Source organism: Apus apus, chromosome 2, assembly GCF_020740795.1.
Source record: "Apus apus isolate bApuApu2 chromosome 2, bApuApu2.pri.cur, whole genome shotgun sequence".
NCBI classification, from domain to species: Eukaryota; Metazoa; Chordata; class Aves; order Apodiformes; family Apodidae; genus Apus; species Apus apus.
This window is the reverse complement of record NC_067283.1, coordinates 32797293-32811561: the sequence shown is the minus strand read 5'-3', so window position 1 is coordinate 32811561 and position 14269 is coordinate 32797293. Positions and strand designations below refer to the sequence as shown.

Here is a 14269-nt window from a genome sequence, read left to right as displayed (position 1 = left end):
AAACTTTTTCTAAAAAAAGTACTTAAAATCTCTTGTATTTTAATAGCTTTTCTTATGTTATTTTGGCAGTTGTCAGAAAGCAGCAGTGTCCTGATTCTATGTCCATTGATTGAATTGCTTATGATTTAATCTACGGTTATGTTTGTGCTTTTCTTGAGAAGAAAAACTACTCAGTTCAGCCCTGGTCTGAAGCTATAAAAGAGATTAATTGAATTCCTAAGATTTAGTTACACTGGGATTTTTGCATGTAATTTATGGAATATTTCTGTAGTAAAGTGATTTTATATTTGTGTTGCATTACAGCATAAATGCTTCCTCCTATTTTCAATTATGCCCAAATGTGCAGGTCTCTGTTACAGCACCATTCATTCATATCCATACTTAAGAAAAAAGCCACCACTTCTTTTTATTTTTTCTATTAATTATTTTAAAAGATAACTTACCAATAATATGACAGATGAAAGACATCCTAGAGCAGCACCCAATGGCTTTAGATGACTGTCTGTATGCAGCACAAATTGATAACAGTATTACATGTTGTAAAGTGAACCACATAAATTAGGTATGTAAGGGAACTTACTCATCTAACACGAGTTCCCTCGTTGTAACTAGGGGCATCCCCTGAGACTTGCTAGAATAATTTCTTCCCTTGAAATGAATAGGCTTACAGAAATCAGTAGCTGAGACAAAGAGCTTGCCTTGCTGAACAAAAGCATTCACTCCTACTAGCTTTTTTTAAAAAGCTCTTTATTATAAAAGAGCATTTTAACGTTCCTATAGTGTAAGAAATGATGTTTTGCTTATTTTTCAGGAGAAGCTGTGTTGGATCGGAGCTGGTAGACTGGCTTTTGGAGCAGTGCCCTTTTGTTAAGTGCAGATCCACAGCAGCTGGAGTCTGGCAGCTCCTCCTGGATATGGGCATTATATTATCAGGTCAGTCTTCATAGTACTTCTAGTGTGAGGAAGGCTATCAGTTTCTCCTGCATAGGATAACAGTCCCATTTTTGTTGGGAGAAGGAGGGAAAGAAAAAAAATATTCAGATTGATCCATTTTTATTGACAGTTGTTTATTTTATTATCTCTTCAGTAGGCTTACCTCTGTGACCATTTTTTCCATAAATACCAAAGATTAATATCTTTTTAGGCAATTTCCTTCATTTTGCTTTTGCAAATGTAATTGTCTATTACCAAGTTGCAGAGAGCATATGTGTCTTTTCCAGTGTATTTCTTTATTCTCCTCAAGCTCTTTTAGGTTTTTCATAAGATAGCAGCTGTTTAGTCACTGCAGAACATGACTTCACCAGGTGACTTCTCTAGTTGTTGGTGATTTCTGCTTCCTCGCTGTTTTTCATCACGTCATCTTACCCAGGTCTAGTCTACAAATGCAGTAGCCCTGAGTTTGAGGAGAAGCTGGGATCATGATGAGCTGCATCCCCATTTCTGAACTTGGTTTACTAGTGTTTGGCCATTAGTGACAACAGATTAGAAGCCAGTGGAAACTGAGGCTTAGAACTCTGACAAGTGGAAGGTTTTTATCCCCTAATTTTGAACTGATTCCAAAATTGCTTAAATACTCAGCAGTCTTAATGCTGAGTATTTAAAGCCTGGAGATCTTCAGTTTGAGGTTTTGGGGTTGTCCTGTTTGGATGCGCTTAGTTAATACAAGAGGGCAGGACTGCTTATATGCTGAGTTTGTGATCCTTTTGCCTTGTTTGGTGGTGCAACTGAGCATTAAAGTCAAGTGCAACACAGAAGGTGGTAGGGACACAGAACCTTTACATGGTAAAAGTTTAAAGGCTATCAAATATTTTTTTCTAACAGTGGACAGACAACTCTATTTTCAAGACACTCATGCCTTCTACCAGTTCTCAGCAGATGAATGTACCTACCTTTTCTGTGAATTTGAGAAAGAGGAAGGATGGAAGAATGGAGTTAAGCTTCTACTTCAACTACTGCCCTTGTCTCCTCCCAGGATTGACATGTGTAATCTGTAAGTGAGTGTGTAGAGCTGTTTGCAACTTTCGCTGACTGTTTTGTAAGTGACTGGCATATAATGACACTGGTTACCCCCAAACCACTATGCAAAAGAGCCAGCTTTCTTTTCAGGGTTGACAAGGTTTGTAGAGATGGACTTTTCATCTGAGAAAGTCAGTGTGGATAGATAAATGAAGGCACCCACTTGGGGTTTTTGGCATATTGTTGTTCTTACGTCCTAGTTTGCTGATTCTAGTTTGCATATTACCTGGGCAAATGACTTGATAATTTCTTTGGTCTCCTCTTACATTTGGAGGTTTGGCTCGAATTTGACAGCAGACGTTCTGTGGAGCTGATTGACTAACAGATCAGATGGCCTTGTGCTGAGTCAGGATCAGATATCAGGTGGATAGAGAGGATGGGTAGAAATGTGGTAGCTTCAGTTATCTGATTTTATTTTGCTACTGCAAATTTGTCACAGCTCTGTAGTCGCACGTTATTGTTTCTTTTTCAGAATATGCCATTTGCTTTCTATATGTCTCCTCTTTCACCTGACTATTGGATGTTATCATGCCCTCACCAACCAGAGACTGGCAGTTCTGTAATGGGCATTCCCTTGAAAATGCATGTATTTGGTCAGCTTGAGTGAGTGTAGCCAAGTGACAAAGACTCCAAATTGGCTAGAGCAGCAGACTGAATGTGGTCTTCTAAGCAGATGACTCATATAGAAGAAAACCTTTGAATGTTTTTGCAAATAGAAATTTTTGTCTTCCAGCCTACTCTGGTGCTAAACAGTTTGACCGTCCCTTAAATACCAGGGCAATTTCATCACCATTTCAGTGGTAATTGGGGTTTTCCTCATTATCACTGCAAATCAGGCTGCTTTTAATGATTCCTGACTACTTGTACAAAGGATTTGAATCAAAAAGACAGAACAGATAGGTCATATTGATGAGTTATATGAAGGATGCTGGGCAGAAAAATGAATTGAAGATTTTTTGGGTATGAGTTAAAAATGTGTCCTGCATGCTGACCTTGTTTGGAGAGTACCACTATTTTACAGGCTACTTTGCAGTCTTATCGTTCCAATGCAACTGTCATTTCTAGAGGAGGATGATCCCTGTCATGTGAATTGAACAATTATTCATTAATGTACATTTCCAGCTCCTTCCTGCTCACATTATTCAAATTTCAGTTGAAGCTGGATTCCTTTTGAGAACATTGTCACTAAAGAATTATTCTCTGGAGGTTTTACCTGTCAGATTGTGAGGGTGCTTTTTAGAAAAATGTATATTGAAGGAATCAAATTTTTAAAATGTTATACTCTCAAGGGAAAGTGATATTAAAGGGAAAGGAGGCTTCTCCATGTTCAAAATTCTCCATACTTGATGCAAAGGGTGTGATGATGTAATGAGGTGTATGTTAATCTGACCAGGTTGAATAAACCTATATATTATTTTTCATGAAGAAAGAGGGCAATTCTAAAAACTCTTCCTTGCAGTAAATATTTGTCTTTTCTCAAATACATAAACTGTTTTGCATACCATTAGATGCATAGTCTTTCTTGTAATTTAATATTTTTTTATTGGTTTTCCTGAGTTTTTCTCATAATCTGTATTGATGGCATTAACTCTGTATGTGCACAGGGACAGAGAAATAATTCCCTTATTGGTTAGATTCCCTGCTTTTGATAAAATCAGAAGTGACTGCCTGCTGGTGCACCAGAAAGCAATGTTGAACACCTCCTGGTGGTCCTGGGAGCCAGACAAGCTCTGTCTCCTTTGCAGCTGGTGGGCACCAGCGTCATGCTTTCCTGGTCTGCTGTGTGCATCAGTGGGTCTCTGGAGCACCATGGATTTGCTCTCCCAGAGGGAGTCTGTAGACCTGAGTTGGCAGTAGCAGCTCTGGGAACTTCCTTCAGTAGCTCTTCTGGAAACCCTATTAAGTAAACATGGCCCAGTCTTGACTTGCTGTACAGACTTTTTGTGTATTTTTATTTGTTTCTGGTCAGTATCAGCAGTGTTACCAAATAATGCTGTAGTAAGTTCTACAATGAAAATAGCTTTCTGAAGCCTGAGATGTGCACATGGGTCTGGAATAAATGTTCCCTGTTGCCTTTTGATCTTGGCAAATTCCTTATATTAAACATAACTTTGGTGGGAATTTACCATGGAAAATAAGAGAGAATGCAGCAGATTTTTAGCAGCTCACACTAAACTGGAGGCTAATGTTGTTAGATGTATTCTACAGGACTGACCCCTGTAATGTTGTCAAATGAGATGGGACTGATACAGAGGCCTCTTGGGGTCATTAAACACCCTGCATTAATCACAGCCAATTCTACTTGAGTAGAAAAGAAGCGAATGTTGCAATAGCCTGGGAAGAAAAGATCTGTATTGAAAGCTGTGCCATAGACTTCCTTACAGCTCTGACCGATCACTTAGGCTCTCATCCAGTGCCTCCTGAATTCTTTTCCAGTGACTGCGATGGCTTTGTATCAGGTTTTTCGTCTTTGTGTGCTTCTATTTCCTTCTTCATAAATGGAGGTTTTTATAACACCTAGTTCCCAGAGCCACTGATAGACTCAATAAACATTTCAAGAATGCATTGGGTACCTTAGACTATTAAAATGTATCCCATAATATTTTTTTTTAATTATCGGAAGAGATGTTATCAGAGGATTAATTTTTTCTTTATCTTATATTGTTTGTTATTTTATTTTCAGAATTATTACATCGTATTCATTATGTTCTGTCCTGAAATAATTTACATTTTGTTAATTTCAGAAAAGTAACCATTCTTAAAGGTAATTTGTTTTTAATGGGATGGGATATTAATTTACTTACTGCCTTATGGAGCTCCTGGAAAGCTTTTGCTGAATGCAAAAAGCTGTCAGGTATCCATGGGTCTTTTATTGGCATTATAGATGGATTGTAAAGCTTGTGTAAAGAAATACGTAGTGGCTCTACATTGGATAGTTGAGGTCTGGGCCCAGGACCATGGGTGTATCCGTATTGCTTCCTCCCTCAGTGGGTTGGGAAGCACTGTGTTTGCTTTCATGTGGTGTGCAGTAATAATTGTGCTGGATCCCTCTTGCCTGCATGTGGATTTCGGGCAAGCATCTTTGCATCTTTCTCTGCTTAACACACCATCAAGCCCACAAACCACTGAGCTGTTGAAGCATTAGGCTTGTTTGCTTGGGCTTTGTAGCTCTTGTTTTGTCTTAGCTGACACCTTGTGAAAAAAACAGGGTGATTTCTGTTCTGATGCTGTTCCTCAGTATCTCTTCTGTCTTGCTTTTTTTCCATTAGCCTGGGTATCATAATAAATTCTTCCTCTCTGATTCTGGAGAGCTGACTGTAATTTTTAGTACACTGATGGTTTCAGAAGTATTTGATGCCCATATTCAGATGAATACTAGGAGTGTTTTTAAATAGAAGATGAAGTGATAAAGACCCAAGATGGAAATAGCTGTGTTGTTCTGGGTTTATAGACTGTATCTGTGACTGCATCCACTGAGCTGTTATTTTTTGCCTCTGATTTAGAAGTATCAAGTCCTAGCCTGTGCAGGGAAACATAGACATCTAAAGAGGTTGGCTATCTTAATCTCATTCCTAATTGTAAACAGAAAGATTGAACAAATCAGTCCTTGTAAATGAAACTGCATTCATTTTTTGCTTTTGGGCTGTTTATAAGATGTTAAATCTCATTTTTCTTTGAATAGGAAAGGCTGCTGTGAAAATAATTGTGATTTGTAATCTGAATTACCATTTTGGTTTGAATATGCTTGTTCCAAACTGAATGCACATATCATTCTGTGCTTTCTGACATGAATTTTTGAATCAAGGAAAGAAAGATTTGGACATGAAATGTAAGAACCACACTATAGCAGCTGCACATTCCAGACTTGTTGTCAGCTCTCTCCCTGAACACACAATGCATATGAGCCATTAAAAAATTTAGATAGAAGATAATTTAGATCAAAGATAAAATTTAGATCAAAGATAGAAGCTTCTGCTAATACCTGGGATTTATGCTTATTACAGCAGTTGCAGTTTTGCTTTATCTACTCAGTTTGCTGGCATGCCATGCTTGTTGAATACCATGAAAGTAAAGGTTTCAACGGCATTTTCTTTTTCTTCTTCCCATAGTAATAACTCATATCAAGATATTAATGTTAATATAATTCTTATTATTAATATAATTCTTCATATTAATATATTTCTTCTGATTGTCAGTAAACCTTCCAAAGGACTCACTGGTATTTTAGTGACGGAAATTAGACTTTTTTAGAGAAAACCACACTCCTGTCTTGTGCTGTCTATGGCAGCATTTTTGTGGCTTCTTCCATGTGAGGCAGACTTCTTTGACAGTTTCTAGAAAGGCTCTTCCTGCACTGTCCCATTTCTGCAGGGACACATTCTGTCTTGTGAGTAACAGTCAAGACAACCTAATAGTGTTCTCAGCCATTGCTTTAGTTTGCTAATTTATGGCTTCCTACATGTATTATTTACCTTTTCACATTTTTGTTTTTTAAATGTCAGACTTCATGTGTCATGTAATGATTTTGATATTGTCTACTTTTATCTATGTGAACTTGCATTCCATGGGTGTTGCTCCACACCTTAGCAAAGCTAGATGGTGGGCAGATGGAAAACTCTTTCCTCTGTTGATGGAGTACATTTTTAGCAAAATATGCGTTCAAATAAGCAACTCTGACCTGGGAGTGTCCTGCATTCTTCAGTTTTTCATCATATTTTTATAGCTGAAGAATTCTCTCACTGTTTTACGTTAGTCCAATCAAGAGAATTCTTGACAGCAAGGGACAAAGAGTGTTCTCTGTCATTACTGACACAATTAATTATTGTCATGTTGCAGTCATCTTTTTCATGTGGAATCTCAAAAGCCCTTTTACATTAGTGCCTGTGGCTACACAGTTCTTTTTTTTCCAGAAATCAAAAGATGTTGAAACAGAATGAAAGAAGTAATAAAATCCTTTTTTTTTTTTTCAAGGCCTGATCAAAAAATAGAAGATACAGCAGAAACCAATGCTGAAATTCTTGCTCGTCTCACTTCTGCGGTAAGGTCACTGTGTTACAGTCTGTACCGATCACATTTGAAACATTGTCATGTTTTGGATCCTTTCACATAAAGACAGTCTTAGTTAGCAGGTGTTTTTTTTTTGTTTCTGAAAGGAGGAAGCTTTACTGATGCCTTATTGTGCAATTACAAGGCTATTAAGATCAGTCCAAGCAAAGACTGCTGCAGCCTGTTCTCTGGTAATCCGTGTTATTCATGGCCCAAGATATACTGGTTTGGAGGAGCATGGTGATTTTTCTGCCAGGTAGCAGACACTCAGATCCTCTGGTCAAGTGGACATCAGGGTGATGACAATGCTGGGGTGGAGGACAAAGGGAGAGAAAGGGTGTTAGCAGTCCTTGGCTAGACTATCATAAGATTTTGAGGAGTTCCACCTGGGAAGCCTGGGTATCTGGCTTCCTAACTATGTTTAGGCTCAATAAACTCCATCTTAATAAACAACAGCTTATCCTGTCTGTGGTAGAATTTAGTGCATCTTGTTTATCTTGCAAGATCATTGTTCTAAGAAGCAGACAGACAGAACTTCACATTAAGCTATATTCACTCAATCTATTATAAACTCTGTGGTGGTACAAAGTGCACTCTCAGCTAGTTTGCAGGTCATGCAAAACTGGGAAGAATGGTTGGTACATCGGATGGGTGTGTGTCCCTTCAGAGGGACCTTGACAGGCTGGAGAGATGGGCCAAGAGGAATCTCATTAATTTGAACAAAGGGCGATGCAGTGTCTTGCATCTGGGAGAAATGACCTCATCCTCCCGTACGGGCTAGGGGCTGACTGTCTGGAAAGCAGCTTTGCAGAAAAGGACCTGGGTGTCCTGGTGGACAGCAAGTTGAACATGAGTCAGAAATGTGCCCTTGTAGCAAAGAAAGCCATCTACCTCCTACACTGCATTAATAAGAGTGTTACCCTCAGGCTAAGGGAGATGGTCAGTCCCAGTGACCTTATTAAAAAATAATTTGAACCGTAAGACATTATAAATGTTGTGTCTTATTTTTTTTTTTAATCTTTCTCTATATATTTTATTTATATTTAAATTATTTGTTTACTCTTTTTTTTCCTAACTGGAATTGAAAGGACAACTCAGAACCTCAATATCCTCCATTTTTAGTTATAGAAAAAATAGCAGACCATAAAATACTTCTTGCAAAGTTGCATCTTTAAAAAACAAAACAAAACAAAAAACACAAACCCACCAACTCCCTAGAACATTGGCAGAATCCCTCAAAAGCTTTGCCTTTCAAAAGTAGAAGAATAATGAATTTTCATAATAAAATAGAAGCGCTCAATGAAGTGACTTTCTGAGTTTAGGAACTGGATCTAACTATTGCTGAGTATTCTTGAATAAGACATATCCCTAAACATGAGTGTAATTAACAGGGAATGCAGAGTGCTTCACATCTAGCTTGCAAGGTCAAACAATTGAATGACATCGTGAGTGATTTCAGCAGAAGGGCACATGTACAGTTATTTTGTTGTTGTTGGTTTTGGAGGGTTTTTTTTTTGGGGTTGTTTTTGTTTGGTTGGTTTGGGGTTTTTTTGCTGTTGGGTTTTTTGTGTGGTTTGTGTTTGTTTGTTGTTGTGTGTTTTTTTTTTAAATGAACAATTTTATTGCTGTAGCTAACTAGCTGAAGAAAAATTAGGCAGTTTCATCTCCAGATGGCCTGAAACTTGTCTATTGCCATGGTGGTGTCAAAAAGACTGATCTTTTCTCCTGCATTTTCTGATTTTTCCACAAAACTGAAGGCTCGCTATAACGATTTTCTAGTCTAACTCTGGACAAAAGACATAAGACCAGAGCAGAATCCTCCAAATATTACTATCTGTATGTGAACTTCTCCCTTTTAGCCCTCCAGAATATTGCTTTTCCTCCATACAGTAGACTGGCATCTACAGTACTCGCTGCAAGTTTACAGAGAACCTTTATGTGCACCTGGGAAATTTGAACCCTCTGTTTGCAACCCTCAGCCGAGGGCTGGACTCACCAGGATGAGGTGTTTTTCTTGCTTTTTGGCTAGCTGGATGTTTATAGATTTTGTACAGAATCATATTAGTCTTTCTTGAAGAATTCATAATTGAGAATTGTATTCACAACACTCTTCAGACTAGTGTTTCAGAACTGAAAAAAACCACAAAAACCTTACTTCCAGTCCAGCACTAAAACAGTCAGAGATTGGAGTTGACTTTTTTTGTACATTTCTAGGTTTGGAGGTTCAAATCCCATCAGTGTTCACAGTATCACAGTCTCTTCTGCTTTTCTTTTTGCTTTTCTTGTAATGGAATAAAACATTCTGTGTCAGGGCAGAAGAATGCTTCTATACCAGCTTTTCTGTTTTGGGCATTAAATTCCCAAATTTTCAAACCTGAGCTGGTTGTGAAGATCCAGCCCAGGTAGTACTGGAGAAATCTCTGTGCCTGAAATATAAATTTCTGTTTTAGCATCTGAAAGCACAGGAAAAACTGTAAGAATGTATGCACCTATGGTGTAATTATATATTTCTGTAGCACTATAAAAGCTATTGCTGTTGCAGAGGGTGGAACTCACCTCACTAAATATAAGTGGCCATATGGCAGGCATCCACATCTGAGCTGGCTTCCCCAGGCACTCCTCACAGCCAGGGTGCAGAAATAGGGACTTTAGGATGCTGGATGTATGATTAATTTTGAAAGTCTACTTTAAGGAAAAACAGTTATACCTTAGGCTCTGCTAGTGAGGTTACAGAGTGACTAGCACAGACATAAACATCTGTACGAGTCTGGCAAATTCCCCTCTCCACCTCTTTTTCTTGACTGCAGCCTGACTTCCTTTGTCAGCCTTTCTCTTAGTACTTATTCCCTACTGCTTTTTGTTACCAGGTGTTGTTTCTCTTGTAGAGTTTCACTTTTCACATTCACTGCACAATTTGTGAGTGCTTGTTTGTTTGTTTGTTTGTTTTGGTGATTCAAGCAGTCTAGAACTGGTTAGGCAGGGAAACAACCCTTGGTTTTAAACAAGGATTATGGAGATTGTAGAAGATAATAGCAGTGAATGGTGCCAAGTCAGAAGGGCAGGAGGGAAAAAGCTGCAGAAGTTTCTTAGTCATCTTAATTTGTTCATGATGTATGGAATGCACCTCTTTTAAGAGCAGAGTCAGATACAAAAAACAAAACTAACTTGTCAGGGGCCTTGCTTTTTCTTTGACTCTGCTTCTTTCATCACAGAACATTCAAGATAACTGAAGCCTACCAAATTATATGCTTGTATCATATGCTTCATTATAATGAGGCACTGTGAACACCATGAAACTTAAATTGTAAAGGCAGCTGACATACAAGCAGTGCCAAGTGCCCCTTGAAATATGTTTTCAGCATAATCTTTTTTGGTCATGAATTTCCTTAAAAATGCAATGGTTGCGCCTAGGGTTAAAGCATTCCAGAGCTGACATACATCCTATGTCATGTCCCAAAGAGTAGCTTCATATTCAATGTCTCGTCTGCTAAAACTAGAGCACAGTGGGATGGCTAGGACTGTTCCTTTCCAAAGCTCCTACCTTACCTTTTGATGGGACAGAAAAGTGTATCAGGATGTTAATGCAATGTATCTGGGAAACACAGTTTTCTGGTACTTTAAGATGTCACTCAATACAACTTTTATTTAGAGTTCATCAAACTATCATTACTTGAGATGCAAAAAAGTGCATTTCTTTTCCAAACTCCTACTGTTTAGAGCTTTCTGTTGCAAGACTTAATTTTGAGATTCTGTAAGGATTGCCACTTTGTCTGTACGTCTGAAGTCCTATTTGACACATATACATCTAGAATACCGTTTCATGAAAGACAGGCAGAAAAAGAGAGAGGGAGGAAAAAAGCAGAGGTGGTCTGTACTGCCTACAATAGGCAAAATTACACCTTCTATGATAAAATATCCAGATGTGTAAATCAGAACAGTAGTGTCATTTACTTTTGAAAAATCTTTACCTCTGACCTTTGAAGATTAGAAGATTCACCATATAAATACACCATTTGTATTTAATTAAGTACAAGTGCACATGGGTAGCACTCTGTATGCACACTCCTGCTCTTTTATATTGCAAAAAGAAAACAGATTAACACTCAAAATGTTCTCTTTCAGACTTTCATAATATTTCTGTGTGTGGTAAGCTGGCCTTTAAACTGAATCAGTTTTGACATCTGCAGTGCTACACAAAATGAGATACTATTTAGATAGTGTTAGCTTTTTAGGAACAAGATATATATATAAACCAATTTTTTGTATTTGATATCTCAATTTATTATGGTAGGCAAAGCTCTTGTTCAAATGTGTGTTTTACTTTGAGTCCACATTATTATTTTCAATGTGATGTTCAGCTATTGATTTTGTCGAACAGACAGTAACCAAAATCCTATTAGGAAGAAGTATGATAATGTGTAGCATGTGTGCAGTGAGGAATGAATGTTATACATGGATTTCTATTGGTGTAATGATGCATAGGAATTGCATGTCCAGCAGAGCTGTCAAGTCCATTTATGCTAAAATTGGAAAAGCATATAAATGATGAAGTAGGGACACCAGGCAAGTCCAGAAGGTTGCTCAGAAGCAGCAATTCTTTGTAATTTGAGTGAGTGCTGTGAGAGGGAGTTTGGACCATGAAGGTGAAACCCTTTGATGAAGGAATAGTTGCTTAATATTAAGACTAGAGGAACCTGTTTTAAGTGAAGGGTTTGCTCAGACTAAGTAAAATACCGTATTTTGCATAACATAGACAAAATGCAGAAAAAACAGCCTTTTTATTGCCTGTGTTGTTAGCACTGCCTTTCAAACTTGAAAGATGCCACCTTGTAAGCAAAAGTAATACTGCTGTTGTAACTGCAGGATGTCACAATCCTGCTTTTTCTTCTGAGAAGATGTCTTTTTCTTTACACTCGCCTAGAGATTTGCATTTTTTTTTCAATTGTTTGATTAGGTTAATTGGTATGTTTACAACTGTTACACTGCAGATTGCAGTGTCTCCTAAAGCTAATCTTGAGACAATATTTCTATTAAATGCTAAAAGATGAAGATGAAACATCAGTACACTGCTTCTTGTTTGTAACCTGTGGGAATAGAGGAGCATCAAGGCACTGACATTGGTACCTCCTGCAGAGTTTAGCAAAGGGAGAGGGTCTGAGCAATTTAGCCACAGAAAATAGTGGTGCTGCTATTCAGAAGCAGATTGGACTTTTATTGAAAATCCCGCTCTAACTCTGGATATCTTGTATGTATTATGACTAGTGTATATTAATTGCTGGAAGCAAGCAAGCACATATGTTGTTTTTCCACAGAAGAATGGTGCTTTCCCATCTTACTTGCAAGTTTATGCTTACATTAACCATGATTAACAGCTCTCCAGACATGGGAATGAGTGTACAGGAAGGAAGGAAAGGCAGGCAACACTGCCAGCTTGCACGATTGTGCTGGAAACAGGATGACATTTAAGAAAACTGTGGCACTGCCTTCATATTTTCCAGCTCGGAGTAGCATAAAATTTTGTCTTTCTCAGCATGGCAGCATCAAGGAGTAGAAAAGATCCTTGTACCTTGCAAGGACAGCAGAAAAATCTCCCTGGTCCTTTGTCATTGGAGAGAAGGAAGGATGCAAGCAGAGGACAGATGTGGCCTCTGGTGTGACTACCTTCTGTCACATGTGGAGCAAACTGCTGGGTGGCTGCTGAGTATCCGATCAGTGGATACTGGAGTTACCATTGTGCTGAGATGTCTTAAATTTCATATGCTCTCAGCAACTGGTTGTCAAAACTCCCACTGCAGGATAGCAGAATAGCCTTGAGCTTTGCATAGGTCTGTCAGACAAGATGGCCAGTATGCACTTCAGGAGGCTTTGTACAGAGAGGTAACACATTCTCTAGAAAAAACAGGAGAATGTCCCATATATATGTATATATATATATATGTATGCATGTATATGTGTATATATATATATGTATATATGGGTCTCATATATATATATATGTATATATGGCTCATATATATAACTAAAGACAAGCTGTCTGAGGAAAATGAGGGAAACTGGAAGAACCTGGAGTTATACAAAAGAGTCTGAGGATGTGGATGAGGCAGAGGAAGGGGAGAGCTAAGGTGTATACAGTAGAGAGTGTCTGGGGTGCTCTAAGTCAAGTGCAAGGCACTTGAAGCAGCTGCACTGGGACATGATGGCAGTGAGTATATAAATGCATAAAATAATGCATAGCACACAATTTTACTGATAGAAAAAAGGAACAGAGGTATGGAGAGAAGTGGATGCAGAGTTGAGCTGGCTAGTGGGAGAGTAGCTGGTGTGATTATAGAGAAAACATGAAGAATACAGGAGCTGGGTAGCAGGGCCGAGCTGTTTCACCACAAGCTGGTGAGAGGTAGCCTGTAAATCTGGACATCAGAGCTCATACTTCTGCATGTTCATATCAAGCTAAATTTTGGTCCTGAAATGCTCATCTATGCTATTAGGAGAAACTGTTTCCTCCTGGAAGCTCCAAAAAGCAAATGTCAGTTACATATGTGAACCTCAGCAGAACCTCAGCCAAACCTCAGCATGGTGAACTTGCTTATCCTGGTGTCACACAATGAATCCAGCATTACAGTGCGCTCAGCAGAGGCAAGACAAACATTTAACAAGGAAGAAGCCTTAAGTATGTGCTTGTGAAAGAGAGATGCTGTGCAAATAAATTACAGGTCAGGCTACTGAATTGCCTGTTCCCTAAGGAATGTGCAGTATTTACACAAAAGTAAAGTAATAAAAATAAAGAAAATAGTTGCCACAGAATTCCCAGCTGCAAAGGAAATAGATTTGCTAGGAAAAGTGATTGTAGTTTCAAAACCAAGTACCTGCATAATTCCACATGCACTTGACTGCTCCAGAAGATTGATAGCCAGTATCTAATCAGTGTTGCATTTGTTTTGTTTGACTGTGCTAGTAACTATAACCATCCTTTCCTTTCCTGGTATTTTAGGTTCAGAGGGAACTGGCTGCTGTCATTGCCTTGAAAGCAAGGAAGTCAGGTGAGTCAGGCTGCACTTCAGAGGGGGTTTTGTAACACTGTTCCCTTCTGTACATTTGTTGAAGTGTTTGAATTGTCATTGCTGTCTTATTAATGTGGGGAAGCAAAGATAGTGGAGGTTGTTCCTCTCTCATTGGAGAATCTGTGTATTTAGCACAATGCAATTAC

At 38.5% G+C, this 14269-nt stretch overlaps 1 protein-coding gene across 2 annotated transcripts in view; it reads left to right on the top strand.

Annotated features, from left to right (window-relative positions):
- RAPGEF5 (Rap guanine nucleotide exchange factor 5) overlaps positions 1-14269 on the top strand; it is a 159677-nt gene that overhangs the window by 29732 nt on the left and 115676 nt on the right. For both annotated transcript variants that reach the window (XM_051610421.1, XM_051610420.1), the window contains exons 4-7: positions 812-933; positions 1822-1990; positions 6988-7054; positions 14054-14102. In XM_051610421.1, the coding sequence (XP_051466381.1) occupies positions 812-933; positions 1822-1990; positions 6988-7054; positions 14054-14102 (407 nt within the window). The remainder of the gene's footprint in view (positions 1-811; positions 934-1821; positions 1991-6987; positions 7055-14053; positions 14103-14269) is intronic.